At 37.2% G+C, this 14,491-nt stretch overlaps 1 protein-coding gene across 7 annotated transcripts in view; it reads right to left on the reverse strand.

Moving 5' to 3' along the window:
* Positions 1-14,491, reverse strand: part of CNOT1 (CCR4-NOT transcription complex subunit 1) — a 133,955-nt gene that overhangs the window by 7,102 nt on the left and 112,362 nt on the right. For 4 of the 7 annotated variants that reach the window (XM_037816186.1, XM_037816183.1, XM_037816184.1 and 1 more), the window contains exons 35-43: positions 11,964-12,155; positions 11,314-11,456; positions 10,685-10,793; positions 10,412-10,581; positions 9,482-9,734; positions 6,952-7,200; positions 5,513-5,676; positions 5,189-5,306; positions 4,621-4,722 (exon numbers count right to left, since the gene is read on the reverse strand). In XM_037816186.1, the coding sequence (XP_037672114.1) occupies positions 4,621-4,722; positions 5,189-5,306; positions 5,513-5,676; positions 6,952-7,200; positions 9,482-9,734; positions 10,412-10,581; positions 10,685-10,793; positions 11,314-11,456; positions 11,964-12,155 (1,500 nt within the window). The remainder of the gene's footprint in view (positions 1-4,620; positions 4,723-5,188; positions 5,307-5,512; positions 5,677-6,951; positions 7,201-9,481; positions 9,735-10,411; positions 10,582-10,684; positions 10,794-11,313; positions 11,457-11,963; positions 12,156-14,491) is intronic. The other 3 variants (XM_037816188.1, XM_037816189.1, XM_037816187.1) reach the window with 1 other exon arrangement.

Genomic DNA, 14,491 nt, shown 5'->3' on the forward strand with positions numbered 1-14,491 from the left:
AAAATGTTCTAACACTTTGGATCTGTGGATAATTGTATGGTATCTGAACAATCTCAGTAAAAATGAAAAAAAAAAATGTTCTAAAATTGATTGTGGTGAGAATGCACAACTAAGTGATGATACTGTAAGCCACTGATTGTATACTTTGGATGGACTATATGGTATGTGAATATACCTCAATAAAATTGCATTAAAAGGAATTTGATTTTCTGTGATATAAAAGTTTTGATAATGGATGGTAGTGATGGTAGCATAACATCATGAATGGAATTAACACACCACTGAATCTGTACTTAAAAGTGCTTAAAATGGGAAATTTAATGTATATGTTACCACAGTATATTTTTACCCCCAAATAATAATCTCAAAAATAAAAAAAATTAATTTGAGATAGATCTCAGATCTAAATATAAACACCAGAGCTGTAAAGCTTTTAGAAAACAAACAAACAAAAAAACCCATAAAGTAGAATATCTTAGAAACCTTGGGACAGGCAAACATTTCTTAGACAAAACACTAAACAACATTTAATAAAAGAAATTGATAACTGACAACATTTATATATATTTAAGCCCAGTATCATCTCATTTGAACCCTTGAAGCGACCACTCCTTCAATCAGTGCCACTTGGTTTAATTCAATTTTATGTGGTGGGTGAGAGGACGATAAGGGAATGCAGAGTGTACTTCGTGCTATAATTTTCTTAACATTCATTACGTTTTCACAGCCAAGTAATGCATAATGCATTTGTGCATTTATGCATTCTGATTTATGCATTCTGATTAAAAAAAAAAATTAATGATACAGATAAAGCAAAAGTGACCCTGAAACGGACTGATGGCTTGACATGCTGCGCCCTGTCTTGGGGCTTGCCCCTATGAAGCTTGTTACTGCAAAGGAGAGGCTAAACCTGCTTATAATTGTGCTAAGAATCTCCCCGAGTGCCTCTTTGTTGCTCAGATGTGGCCCTCTTTAACTAAGCCACCTTGGTGGCTTACAGTGTCATCACTTAGTTGCGCATTCATCACCACCATCAATTTTAGAACGTTTTTATAACCCCATCCTCGCCCTCACCCCCCATAGCGAGCCCTAGCATTGGTGTGGTACATTTGTTACCATTTATAAAAGAATACTAAAATATTACCACCCTCCCCCCTACATGGGATCTGACTCCCAGGGGTGTAAATCTCCCTGGCAACGCAGGATATGACTCCTGGGATGAATCTGGACCCAGCATCGTGGGATTGAGAACATCTTCTTGACCAAAAGGGGGATGCGAAATGAAACAAAGTAAAGTTTCACTGGCTGAGAGATTTCAAATGGAGTTGAGAGTCACTTTCTTTTTCTTCTCTCATTCTAAATGGCTCATTAGAAAGAGCCTCACGCATTCTCAATTGTCAGCACTGACCCAGCCAAGGGTGGAGTTAAGAGAGTCAAAGAGTAGTAGATAATTCCCTAAAGGGTGCATCATCCCCAAGAAAAAGAGGTTTGAGCCCAGCTCATGGGGCTGCCCTTCCTTAGAGAATTCAGACTCCAGGACTTGGGGGGTGGGAGGGTGGGACTGAAAAATAGAAACCACTTAATCTTGGCTTCTGACACCCTTGGCCACCAGGGAAGGGTCCCCTGAGAATTAAAGAGACTGCATCTCTTTACACCAGTGGGGAGCTGTGGGCTGACAAGTGCCACATGCTGGGCAGAATAGGAAGAGCACCGAGTCTAGAGGCCTCACAAAGTCTTGACAACCTGCTAGGGCTCATTCTCAAAGAAACTCGATACTGAATACACCCTCCTCCTGGGACCTGGACCTGTCTGGTCTGGGAAAATATGATTGGAGTAATCAAGGAAACCAGATCCCTAGACAACAAAAAATTATGTGTCACTTCAGGAAAAACAAAGATATGGCCCAGTCAAAGGAACCAACTTACACTTCAACTGAGATACAGGAATTGAAACAACTAAATATTAATCAAACAAATCTCCTGAATCAATCCAAAAATCAAATCAACAAGTTGAGGGAAGATATGGCAAAAGAGATGAAGGATACAAAGAAGACATTGGGCAAACATAAGAAAGAACTCAAAAGTTTGAAAAAACAATTGGCAGAACACATGGGAATGAAAGGCATAATACAAGAGATGAAAAAAAATACAATGAAGACATACTACAGCAGATTTGAAGAGGCAGAAGAAAAGATTCATGAACTGGAGGACAAGACATCTGAAATCCTACACACAAAAGAACAGATAGGGAAAATAATGGAAAAATGTGAACAGTGTCTTGGGGAACTGAATGACAACATGAAGTGCATGAATATACATGTCATGGGTTTCCCAGAAGGAGAAAGGAAAGGGGGCAAAAACAATAATGGAGGAAATAATCACTGAAAATTTCCCATCTCTTATGAAAGACATAAAATTAGAGATCCAAGAATGCACGTACCCAAAACAGAATAAATCCGAATAGATCTACACTAAGACACTTAATAATCACATTATCAAATGTCAAAGACAGAGAATTCTGACAGCAGCAAGAGAAAAGCAATCGATCACATACACAGGAAGCTCGAGAAGACTATACGCAGATTTCTCAGTAGAAACTATAGAGGTGAGAAGGCAATGGCATGATATATTTAAGATACTGAGAGTAAAACTGCCAGACAAGAATTCTATATCCAGCAAAACTGTCCTTCAAAAATGAGAGAGAGTTTAAAATATTTTCAGACAGACACTGAGAGAGTCTGTAAATAAGATACCTGCTCTACAATAAAAACTAAAGGGAGCACTACAGGCAGATAGGAAAAGACAGGAGAGAGAGGTTCAGAGAAGAGTGTAGAAATGAAGACTATCAGTAAGGGTAAAAAGAGAGAAAAAAAATAAAAATAAGTTATGACATACAAAATCCAAAAGACAAAATGGTAGACAGTAGATATTACACTGAGTACAATTAGCCAGAAACAAAAGAACAAATACTGTATGGCCTCACTAACATGAACTAACATTAATGAGTGAACCTTGAAAGTTAAAGTTATGAACACAGGTTATCCGGGGATAGAAAGAGGGTAGAGATCAGGCATTTGATGCTGAAGGAGTACAGAATGTTCAACAGGATTGACTGTATAGATCCAGAAATAGCACAATACTGTGTGATGGTAGCACAATATTCTAAGTACTCTGAACAAATATGAGAGTGAGTATGGGTGAAAGAGGAAGGCTAGGGGCATGTACGATAGTAGAAAGAAAAAGGATAAATACTGGGACTGTATAACTTTATGAAGCCTAGAGCGGTCAATGATTCTTACTAATGTAAGAATGACGAATGAATGTCAACATTGCAAGATGTTGAAAACTGGATGGTATAGGGGAAAAAATACAGTCAATGCAAACTAGAGTCTATAGTTAACAGTAACATTGTAATATGCTTCCAGTAATTGTTACAAAGGCAATATACCAAAGCTAAATGTCTATAAGAGGAGGATATAAGGGAGTGGTATGGGATTCTTGGTGGTGGTGGTGTTGTATGAAGCTAAGTATGGGGTTGCCATAAGGTCTTGCAACCCCATTACTGGGTATATATTTGAAAGAACTGAGAGCAGAGACACAAATGGACATTTGCACCCTGTGTTTATGGTGGCAGTATCCATTGCAGTGGCTGAGAGACTTCAAATGGAGTCAAGAGGTCATTCCGGAGGTTATTCTTATGCATTATATAGATATCCCTTTTCGGTTTTTAGTTTATTAGAATAGCTAGAAGGAAAGATCTGAAACTGTTGAACTGCAACCCAGTATCCTTGATCTTGAAGATGATTATATAACTATATAGCTTATATGGTGTGACCATGTGATTGTGAAAACCTTATGCCTCACACTCCCATTAACCAACATTATGGACAAATGAGCTGGTAAATGGGGACAAAAGTAAATTAATAACAAGGGAGGAGGCAGGGTAAGGTATGGGATGTTTTGAGTGTTCATTTATACTTTTATTATTCTTAATTTTAATTTTTTGGAATAATGATGTTAAAAAAGTGTGGTGATTAATGCACAACTATATGATGATACAGTGAACAACTGATTTACACTTTGGATGACTGTATGGTATGTGAATATATTTCAATGTAATTGCATTAAAAAAAAAAGGAGACAATGTGATAGAAATATGAGCAAAAGACTGAAAGAGGAATTTCACAAGAGGAATATCCTAATGTCTGATGTATACATGCAAAAACCTCATTAAGAAGTTTTCAAGGAACTAGAAATTAAATCTTCAATGAGATTCAACTCCCTGATTGGCTAAAATCAAAGACAATACCACAAGTAGCAAGAACATGAAGAAACAGTAACTCTTACTGCAACCACTGTAAATTAGTCACCATCTATACTGAAGAACATATGAATACTCTATGATCTGAGTGCTGGTTACACAAGTACAACTGACTTTTATACTGTTCTGAATGTATGCTCTACTTTAATAAGCTTAATATAAACAAAAATTAATTAGGCCTCATACTCTCAGTTCGAAGTCTTCTTTCCTTTAATTTTTTATTTTATTTCAGGAATATCGTAAGTTATTTTAATTTACAAAGTTAAAAATTTTAAAAAGTAAAAAACAGAAATTAATTACCTTATAGAGGATTTGCATAGGTTTGCTGAGTTCCACGTTTCTAAGGTAAGGCGCTAAATATTTGAATAAGTCAATCAGTAGCTGTGCATACATAGGCCATCCCTGAGAGAAAGAAATGTACATGAGCCATATTTTAAAATACTCATATAAGAGCCTTTAGCATTAGGAATCACCTGTATAACTGTCAGGTTCCAGAGGGCCATTACCCAGAGATTCATTCAAATGTCTAGGGAAGTACCCAAATGTTTGAACTTTTTAACAAAACCCTTTAAGAGACTGACACAGAAAGCCCCATAACAGACTTAGAGGAGCAACACCCTAATCATAACTGACACAGAAAGCCCCATAACAGACTTGGAGGAGCAATACCCTAATCACTGAAAAAAGGCTTACAGGCAGAGACAGTCAGGTACTTGTTAATCCTCTATTACTTGACTCAACATTAAAAAGAAGAATTCCCAACTAAGCTTGGAAGAATCACTACTAAATAACTAAGAGAAATCTGCAGGTAGTGCTAATAAGCCCAAGCTAGCAATCTTCTTCTGTAGGAGATAAACTGCAGCCACACCTTCTGCTGTGGTGTATGTGCCAGCATTCTTGCAATAAATATCCGGTGGGATATCAGTTCAAGCCAGGCATACACAAAGCCAGGAGCTTTGGTAGGCCTCAAGATGTGGAATGTATTGCTGTCAAAAGAAAAACGTTCATGAGAAACACAGTCCAACTTAAATGTAGTGAACAGCACATAAATATAAAGAAGTACACCATATTCAAGTTGTCTTAAAAATCAGCATGTCTCAAAACCACAAGAGCTCTACAGTCCTCAAATTTTAGTATGCACTAAACCAGCAACTCTTAAAAAGAAATCTCCATTAAATCCAACAATACTCACCAGAAAGCTGTAAGTGTCTGGAAATTAATGGTTTCCAACACATGCTCAGGTGCATTGAGTTCTAAGAGCAGCATGATAAAAATTCGATGGTAGGGAAGCTGCTGAAATTCACTTTGCCGAACATCATGATCCTGCAGGAGAACTCCCACTACAATACCAAGGACCTATAGAGCACAGAGGTTTTAGCTTGTAGTCAAGAAAACAATCCACTTAATAGTTTCAAGTCATACTTTTTACCTTGCATTCTTAAGACCCACATTAAAGGAAAAAACACATACCATTTGAATAAAAAATTGTACACTGGCAGATGAAGGGACCATATGCTGGTTTGATTTGGCATGCAGTATTTGTGTTTTCTTTTGAATCTCAATGCCCTAGGATCAGACATGTGTACTCTCCACAAATGCCCAAAGGTTCTAAAGCTCTAGAAATCGGCACAATCCCTCACATTCCTGCCAAGATAAAGCAATCTAGTAATCTAATTTTCCTGGTCTGACATGAAATTGGAAAGAGGCAAAGAGGATTGAAAAGGGTTGCTGAAAGGCATGTTTCCCACAGATCAGCACCAAAAATAGAGACAGGTGCTTCTGCATGATATACTTAAAAAAAAAAAAAAAAAAAAAAAAGTGGCAAATGATTTATACTTCTCTTGCCATTTTGTAGATGGGGTCCACGGAAATTAGACATCTGCAGAGATATCTCACAAACTGTCCTGCACACCACTTGATTTTCCCACTAAATCATGAGGGACATGAAAAACCCATTTATAATTACCAGACACTAAAATCTTAAGTCCCACTTTACACATATTTTTACATGTTTTAACATTCAAATTTTCTAGGAATGCAATTACTACATAAATTAAGAGAAAACTGAACTTAGTTTCATTTCAAAAAAGGTCAATGACTGCCATGTCATTTGTAGAATTTAAGTTGCTAAATTAACTGTATCAGTGGATATTTCTAGCCATCCCATTCATGATGTTCTGTGTATAGGCAAACCTCAAACTATCTAAATATTTTCTGTATCTAATATCTTTAATGTAGTCATGACTAAGTATTAACATACTGAAATATATCATGAATGTTTTCCTGTTTCTTTTTTTAATACCACTCTATTATTAACACCTTGCATTAGTGTGGTACATCTGTTACAACTGATGAATGCATACTTTCATGACTGTACTATTAACTATAATCCATGGTTTACCTTAGGGTTCACTGTTTGTGTTGTACAGTCCCATGGATCTTTTTTTCTTTTGTATTAGTTTTTTTAATATTTGGTAAGTATGTTTACTTATTATTTATGAATTTAATTTCAGAACATTAAAAGGGATGTTACAAAGCAATTTGGGGAGGGGATAGGGCCCAATAGTGTTGAAAATCAATGATTTATAGACTTCAAGTGTACCATGACTAAGGCAAGAAAGGATTTCAGACCTTATTCAGCAGATTAATCTTTGTGACAGTATTGGTGGCCTCCCCTGAGTGCTTCACTAGCAGTGCAATGAGTCGGACAAAGGCATCCAAGTTGTGATAGCACTTGGCTCGGATCATGGTAGGATTAGCAGCAGGATTGTGCTGCTGCTCAGCCTGAGCACGGTAACTGATTTCAACACACATTTCAGTACACAGACGAAAGAACCTTGTTATGAGGTCGTCAGTCTTCAGGATTCCTTGCTGATGCATCTACCATAGGAACAAAAATATAAAGAGACACAAAAAAATGAGATAACACACATGAATGAGCTTCTTACAGTTTTAATTTTCATACTTAAGTGGTACTCTCTAATTTGTTCCTTTTGTCATAATTCTAATTTTTACTTTGTAAAAGAGGTGTCATTAGGAGAATGACCACCCCACTAAGGAAAAGAGAACACAATTTCTCCAGTTTTAAGTTTACTAGAAAAGATGGAAAATGAGAAAGGGATCATGGCAATTTTAAACAGTAAGTAGCGTATGGCTAAACAATTTGAAAAATTATGCATAGTAAACCAAATTTTATTAACTCCCTAGAGGTCATATTAAGACATTCTGGACAGTGTGTGTTTCCTCCAAGGAGAAGACTAGATTACATATATTTTACATTCTTCAGATCTTGAGATAATTTTCTCAAATTGACTTAACTGATAATGAAGCTTGGTGGAAGCTTTTGAAACTCCCAACTAGCTACCCGAGAAAATAAAATAATAATCAGGACAATACATAGGCACCAAATGAAAATACACACCGATCATATTCAGTTAGTTTAATATTACATTAACTTAAAGTGGAAAAGGCAAGTTTATTTAAAAGAAAGAAGGTTCTATATTATGACATATCTGGAAGTGAAGCAGAGCAAAAAAGTTATTTAGCTAGCGAAGAAGAAGGAGAAAGGAGGAGGGAGGAGAAGGGAGGACGAAGAGAAGGAGAAAGTGAAATAAGCATTAAAGCTGCAGAGGGAAAAGGAGGCAGTGCTTACAAAACAAAGAAAACAAGCCCATGAAAATCTTGAGGGTTATCTTGGAAATTTTATAACAAAGTATTTTGTTTTATCTGTCCCTTGGTAAGCAAGAAAACAGGTGAATTGATAGGAATAGGATGATAATGTACCCTAGACAAGACAGAAGGCAATGGAGACTTTTGTCTTCACTGAAATCTAAAAAAAACTAACAGAGGGGAATGAGGACAAGACTGGAGTACAAGAAGGAAAGAAAGAATTGTCAGACGGATGCAAATGGGAACAGAAAAGTTAAATACAAAAAAGTGTAAAACAGAAAAGATGAGAGCAAATAAGCTGGAAGGAAGAGCAGAGACAGGTGCCACATCCATACCCATGAAAACCAACTGATTCCAATTTCTTATATCCAAATCAGAAATCAAACTATAAATGGACAGCAATAGTTTTTCAATAGGATATTGTTTTGTAACTCCCTGGATTCTTTTTTGGGGAAATTTACATAGTTTGATTTACTAAGTAACATTCATCTTAAGTGAATCCAATTTCCAACAACTTTTAACTTCAAATCAACTAATTAGCTCTTCCACAATTCAACTATCCATTTATTTGAAAATAGATCTAATAATCTGTAATTTTGCTTTGGTGGCACATCTAAAGTTTGGTATTTGAAGAAATATGATGGTCAATCTGCAAAAAATAAGCACCCACCACTTCCAAACATTACAGTAACAGTTCTATTGAAGAAATTCTAAGTTCAATTCAGGAAAAGGACTGTATTTGCCATGTTATATTTTGATTAGGACACAGGAATTTACTGGTCCTTAATTCCTCACAGTGCTGAAAGCAGCCAGTAATGACCAAAACTAAAATGCTATATTGTACTATGGGTCTCTTACCACATTTTTTTTTTCTATTCTTTCCATTTACAAATATTTCCGCCATACCTAATTTTTAGTTAGGTGCTTGGTTCTTAAAATTTTAACTCAAAGTCAAACTGAATGAAAATAAATAGTGGAAACTATTTCCCGAAAGAACATGTCAATAAGCTTTGTAGACAGATAAGCTTCTTAGCTAAGATAAGCTTCTTAACTTAGAAAATACTCTAAAATGCTCTACCATTTACATTTTTTTCTGATTTTTTATTTTTTTTAACATGGACTAGTGGAAGAATTTTACTTATTAGCCCATAACCCTATCACTGATGATTATCAAGCTAGTAAAATTACTGTATTCTTTTGGCAGTTGTGTTACGCATTATCAGACCCAGTATGATCTGTAGCTCTGAAAAATGAAATGGGACAATACTGATGGAATAAACAAAAGTAAAGGAATAAAGGAGGTGGGGAATGCTGACTTTACTCCTTAGTAATTAACAATGAGGAGACATACAGGATATATCAATTTAACATAGCAGTGATGATGACATTTTTGGTTTGCATGAGTATGGAGGTAACTGTCTGACCCCAAGTACATAATACTGAGCTTTAATATTGGAGGCATCACACCCTACTTATGTTGAATAAAAAGCACCTTTCTTTCCAAAAGCTCTACCTGTCCAACAAACGCAGAAAAAGCTTTGGTACTGTCACGGCCAGCTGCTGCTGAATGGTAGAGATTCACCCATTCCCTCAGAAGATACTCTGCCTTTTCCCTCAGGCCTGGAGGATCGTCATACTCTGAGGCTTGAGAGATCCCAGAATGCATCATAAAGTTAGGGCCTCCATGAGCGCGATCAATCATTGCTTCATAGTTGGATCGCACTACTTCCATCAGCTGGGGCAATCTAATACAATAAATCCAGAGTGAAAATCAGTCTACTCATGGTTGTAATTTCACAGACATACAGTTGGACAATTTGCTTATTTAGTAGAAACCACAAGGGTGATGATCACTTCACTTTACCACTTCCATATTTACACAAAACTATTCTTATGCTTTGTTGCTTTTATGGTCTCTTCATGTCTGTTTATGAAAACATTAAATGCAAATGACTGATCTCAGTTGAGCCAGTTCTTGAGAAAAAAAATGCCCACAAAAACAGAGCTGATGCTCAGTCAACAAATATTCACTAAGGGCCTACCATGTGCCATGTTTTCTTTATGTGATTTCTCTTAATTTTCAACAGTTCTTTCATGTAACATTTCCACTGTATTAAAAAAAACCTGGGGCTTAGGGAGGGTAAATCACTTGCATAAAATCAAAAGTTTTAAGTGGCAGAACCAGGGCTTAAACACAGGTCTCTGGTGCCATCTCGTACTGTATGCACTGCTCTACAGCAAGTAGGCTTGGCTGTTAGTTAAGCTTTCATACTTCAAGGGACAATATTATACCTCACTAAAAGCTTCCCATATGTTGTGGCAGCTATAACAGGTTTCATTAGTAAGGCTGCACATGCATTTCTAAAAGCTCTTCTTAGGGGACTGCGGAATGTACAGAGATCCCAAAGCAGTTCATCCTCACCCTTCTGGAGCATTGCCTCTGGAATGAGCATTAATCCTCATGAGGGTTTCAATGGTGTGGAACAGATCTGCCTCAGTAACATGGGCAACACTCCTCTCATCCACCAGCAGGATTTTTACCAATTGCATAGCAAATGCCACGGCCATGTAGTTTAAACCATTCTCCATTGACTGGCAACACAGAATGCACAACATAAGAATGACAACACTTACAGCAAACACAGTTTCCAACTAACAGACTCACTATTTCTATTCAAGTAAATTCCTTTCATACCTGAGCTAGGTGAAGATCATACTGCTGCATATTAACAAGATGATTACGAATTAGCAACTCCACAGCCTCCACATTATATTTATATTCATCCCGACATTCAATTAGGCACCTAGAAAAAATCAGTATTTCTGTATTCACATAAGCTTAAACATCCTGTATCAGGTGAAATAAAGGATCCATTTTATTCAACGGAAATTTGTTCCAACTGCAAGTCACTATCCAAGTTTCAAAACAGTAATGAAGTAGAACAGGCAGTCCAGCATTAAACTCAGGCTTTGCTCTCAAAGCCTAGAAAACAGAGGATTCCATGTAAGACATTAAAATATTTCTTACCATAGCTGTGAAATCACTGCAACCTTTTAACACAAATGACCTAAAATTTCTTCCCCAAAGCAAGGTATTGGTTTTCAGGATCCATCATGAGGAGAAGGCAGGTACCACGTGTAAAAAAAGGACAATGATTCAACAATTCTCCCCACTAGAATTAAGAATTCCAAATATCCCATTTACCTTCTAGAGAAATTAGAAACCTCTGGACATAAATAGGACCATGTGTATTTAAAAACAAACAAACAAACAAACAAAAAAAACAGTCCAATAATTACTACTCTTTTGAGATGACTACTGACCTTGTGATCTGTTTGTTACACCATGGAGACCCATATGCCCGGCCATCCTGCAGAGCTTTTAGGACCAAGAGGTGGCACTCTCTGTAACGCAGCAGCAAATCAGCATCAGCACCACTTGTGGCATCTAATAAGCCCTCTACAGCCTATGGGAAGAAAGAAAGTATTCAGAAACAGTTAAAGCCAGAAACCAAACCTTAATGGAAACTACTATGTAATTCCTAAGCCTCAAGTTAGCATGCTCTCCACTCTCCAAATAAGCTTTTTCACTTGCCTAATGCACAAACTATCCATAGATTTATCTAGTTCATGCTCACTATGTGATCTTCATAGTCATGAAAGATTTCTCTGTCCCAACCTACATAGTCAAAATTCAAGACTCCGCCACATTACCCATGTACTTGAATCAATCTGTCCACCTTGTCCCTCAGAATAGAAAGGGCTATCTTTGAAAGTTTCTTCAATAATCATATTTCTGGAAAATCTTTCCCCAAGGAAAAAATGAAAGTTTTACATTCATAACTGCCATAACTCAATTCTACTCTGGAGAAAAATCACCTGCTTATATAAGCAAAACTTGCTTTATTTAACTTTTTAAAATCTTAAATATTTACAAAGCTATCTTGTTGTAAAGGATTAACTTAAGAACCAACCTTCTGAAGCAATCCAAGAGCAGCTATGGCATCCCGAGAGTTTCGCGATAATACTACAACCTCTAAAAGACTTCGAAGAGCCTGAGCTTGAGGGTTCATGGCCAAAGTTGGTGGGATGGCATGTAGGTGCTGCTCCAGTTCTGTGATGCACTTATCATAAATCTGAGCTACATCATCTGTTGCCCAAGCTTGCTGTTTTAGAGAAGAAACAACCAAAAAGGGTTAAGTAAAAAATTTTAAGAATTTTTACTGGCAAATGTAGCAAACAAGAAGTCTATTAGTATTATTTACACTCTTCATTTTCTTTTTTAAAACACAGTGAGGTTCTTCTACTACTATTCCTCAACTAATCAGTCTGAACACCATTAGGCGGGGTTAGTGCAAGGCAGGCAAGAGTTGAGACATTTCACTTGACTGTGGAAAAATCTGGCAGAGACCTCTACAACCAAGTTATCAAAGACAGCGTCATCAATAATGGGACACACTGAAGGCAGCACCATTTGTGCCATCTAATAAGGTCTCTACAATCTTAGGGAGAAAGGACGTCAGCCTCGGGAAATGCAGTACTCAGCCTGTCAAGGCCTGAACTCAGCATTACTTATGTGATATTTCTATCAAGGACGCATTACCTGAATCTAGTTGTGAGAAAATATCAGACAAACCTAAATCAAGCCATTCTAGAAAATAACTGGCTTATAATCTTCAAAAGAGTCAAGGTCATGAAAGATGAGGAGCTGTTCCAGACAAACTAAGGGAGATTTTAAACAATTAAGTGAAATGTGATTGTAAACTAGAGGTCCTTTTACTGTAAAAGATATTATCAGACACTTTGTGAAAGGTGAAAGAAGTCTAAGAATATGATATGCAGTAGTAATGTGCCAGTGTTAATTTCCAGATTCCAGTGGTTGTACTGCGGTTACCTAAGAGAATATAACCAGTAAGATTCAGGCAATGATGGGGGCATCAGATCAGCAACTTACTCTCAAATGGCTCAAGAGAAAAATTTCCTGTATTTCTCAGTTTTCTATAAGCAGTTGTTTCAAAACTTTCCAAAAAAGAAAAAAATTAAAAAAAAATTAACGGGAAATCCTTTGCAGTAACAAGCTTCATACATAAGGGCAAGCCCCAAGATTGAGGGCTTCACCTACAATTAGTTCCCAATGTTTGTGAGTGTTATCAGCAATAGCCCAGGTGGGGACGTCCAACATTTCTGCATTTTCCCCCACTTCCTCAGGAGGGCCCTGCAAATATATTTTTGTTCTCTGCCCAAATTACTTTGAAATGTGTCAGGATTTCACTCTAACCTGTACTAACCAGATCTTACTTCCTATTCAAAGTTCCAGGTAATTAGCGTGTTTGAATCAACTGACCGTACAAGTTAAATTGTTCAGTGTGCTGCAGAAAATATAGATTCTGCACCAAATAAACATCTCTTCCCTTGGTCTCACACAGAAGCTGAAGTTTTAAAACACAGTCAATATTGTCCTTTACCCTTTGGCCTGATTTGCCTTAGTCCTACCCAGATCTGCTTCATTCGTATCTCTAATTGAGGTCTGAACTCTTTTTCAGCTTTTTTAACAATTGCTGTATGAGGTAATACTAAGATTCATAGCTGTTGAGCTCTAGCTCTGAGTTTTGGGTGTCAAACCAATACACAAAGTTCCAGAGACTGACCAGGTTATACACAAAGAGCTCAGCATCGCAGAATTTAGAGATAACCATTACAACTCAGGAACAGATGTGACTGCTGTAAGCGCTAGGCCTACTTGTAATTGTGCCTAAGAGTCTCCCTCAGAGAACTTCTTTGTTGTTCAGATGTGGCCTCCCTCTCTCTCTCAGCCCATGCAGAAGGTGAACTCACTGCCTTCCCCACTATGTGCGACATTACTCCCAGTGTTATAAATGTCCCTGGCAACGTGGAACATGACTCCTGGGATGAGCCTAGAACCGGCACTGTGGGAATGAGAACATCTTCTTGACCAAAAGGGGGACGCAAAATGAAACAAAATAAAGTTTCAGTGGCTGAGAGATTTCAAATAGAGTTGAGAGATCACTCTGGAGGGCATTCTTCTGTGCTATATTAGATATCCTGCTTTAGTTTTTAGTGTATTGGAATAGCTAGAAGGAAATACCTGAAACTGTCGATCTGCAATCCACTAGCCTTGATTCTTGAAGACGACTGCATAACTATGCAGCCTACACAGGGTGACTGTGTGACTGTGAAAACCTTGTGGCTCACACTCCCTTCATCCATTGTATGGACAGATGAGTAGAAAAATGGGGACAAAAACTAAATGAAAAATAGGGTGGGATGAGGGGGGTGGAAGGTTTTAGGTGTCCATTTTTACTTTTTTTTTTTTGGAGTAAAGAAAATGTTCAAAAATTGATTCTGGTGATGAATGCACAACTATATGATGGTTCTGTGAATATCATATTGTACATTGTGGATGACTGTAGGGTATGTGAATATATCTCAATAAAACTGTATTTAAAAAAATAATAACAAATGGGGAATCACCATGCAAATT

The sequence above is a fragment of the Choloepus didactylus genome, chromosome 22 (genome assembly GCF_015220235.1).
Source record: "Choloepus didactylus isolate mChoDid1 chromosome 22, mChoDid1.pri, whole genome shotgun sequence".
In the NCBI taxonomy this organism is placed as follows: Eukaryota; Metazoa; Chordata; class Mammalia; order Pilosa; family Megalonychidae; genus Choloepus; species Choloepus didactylus.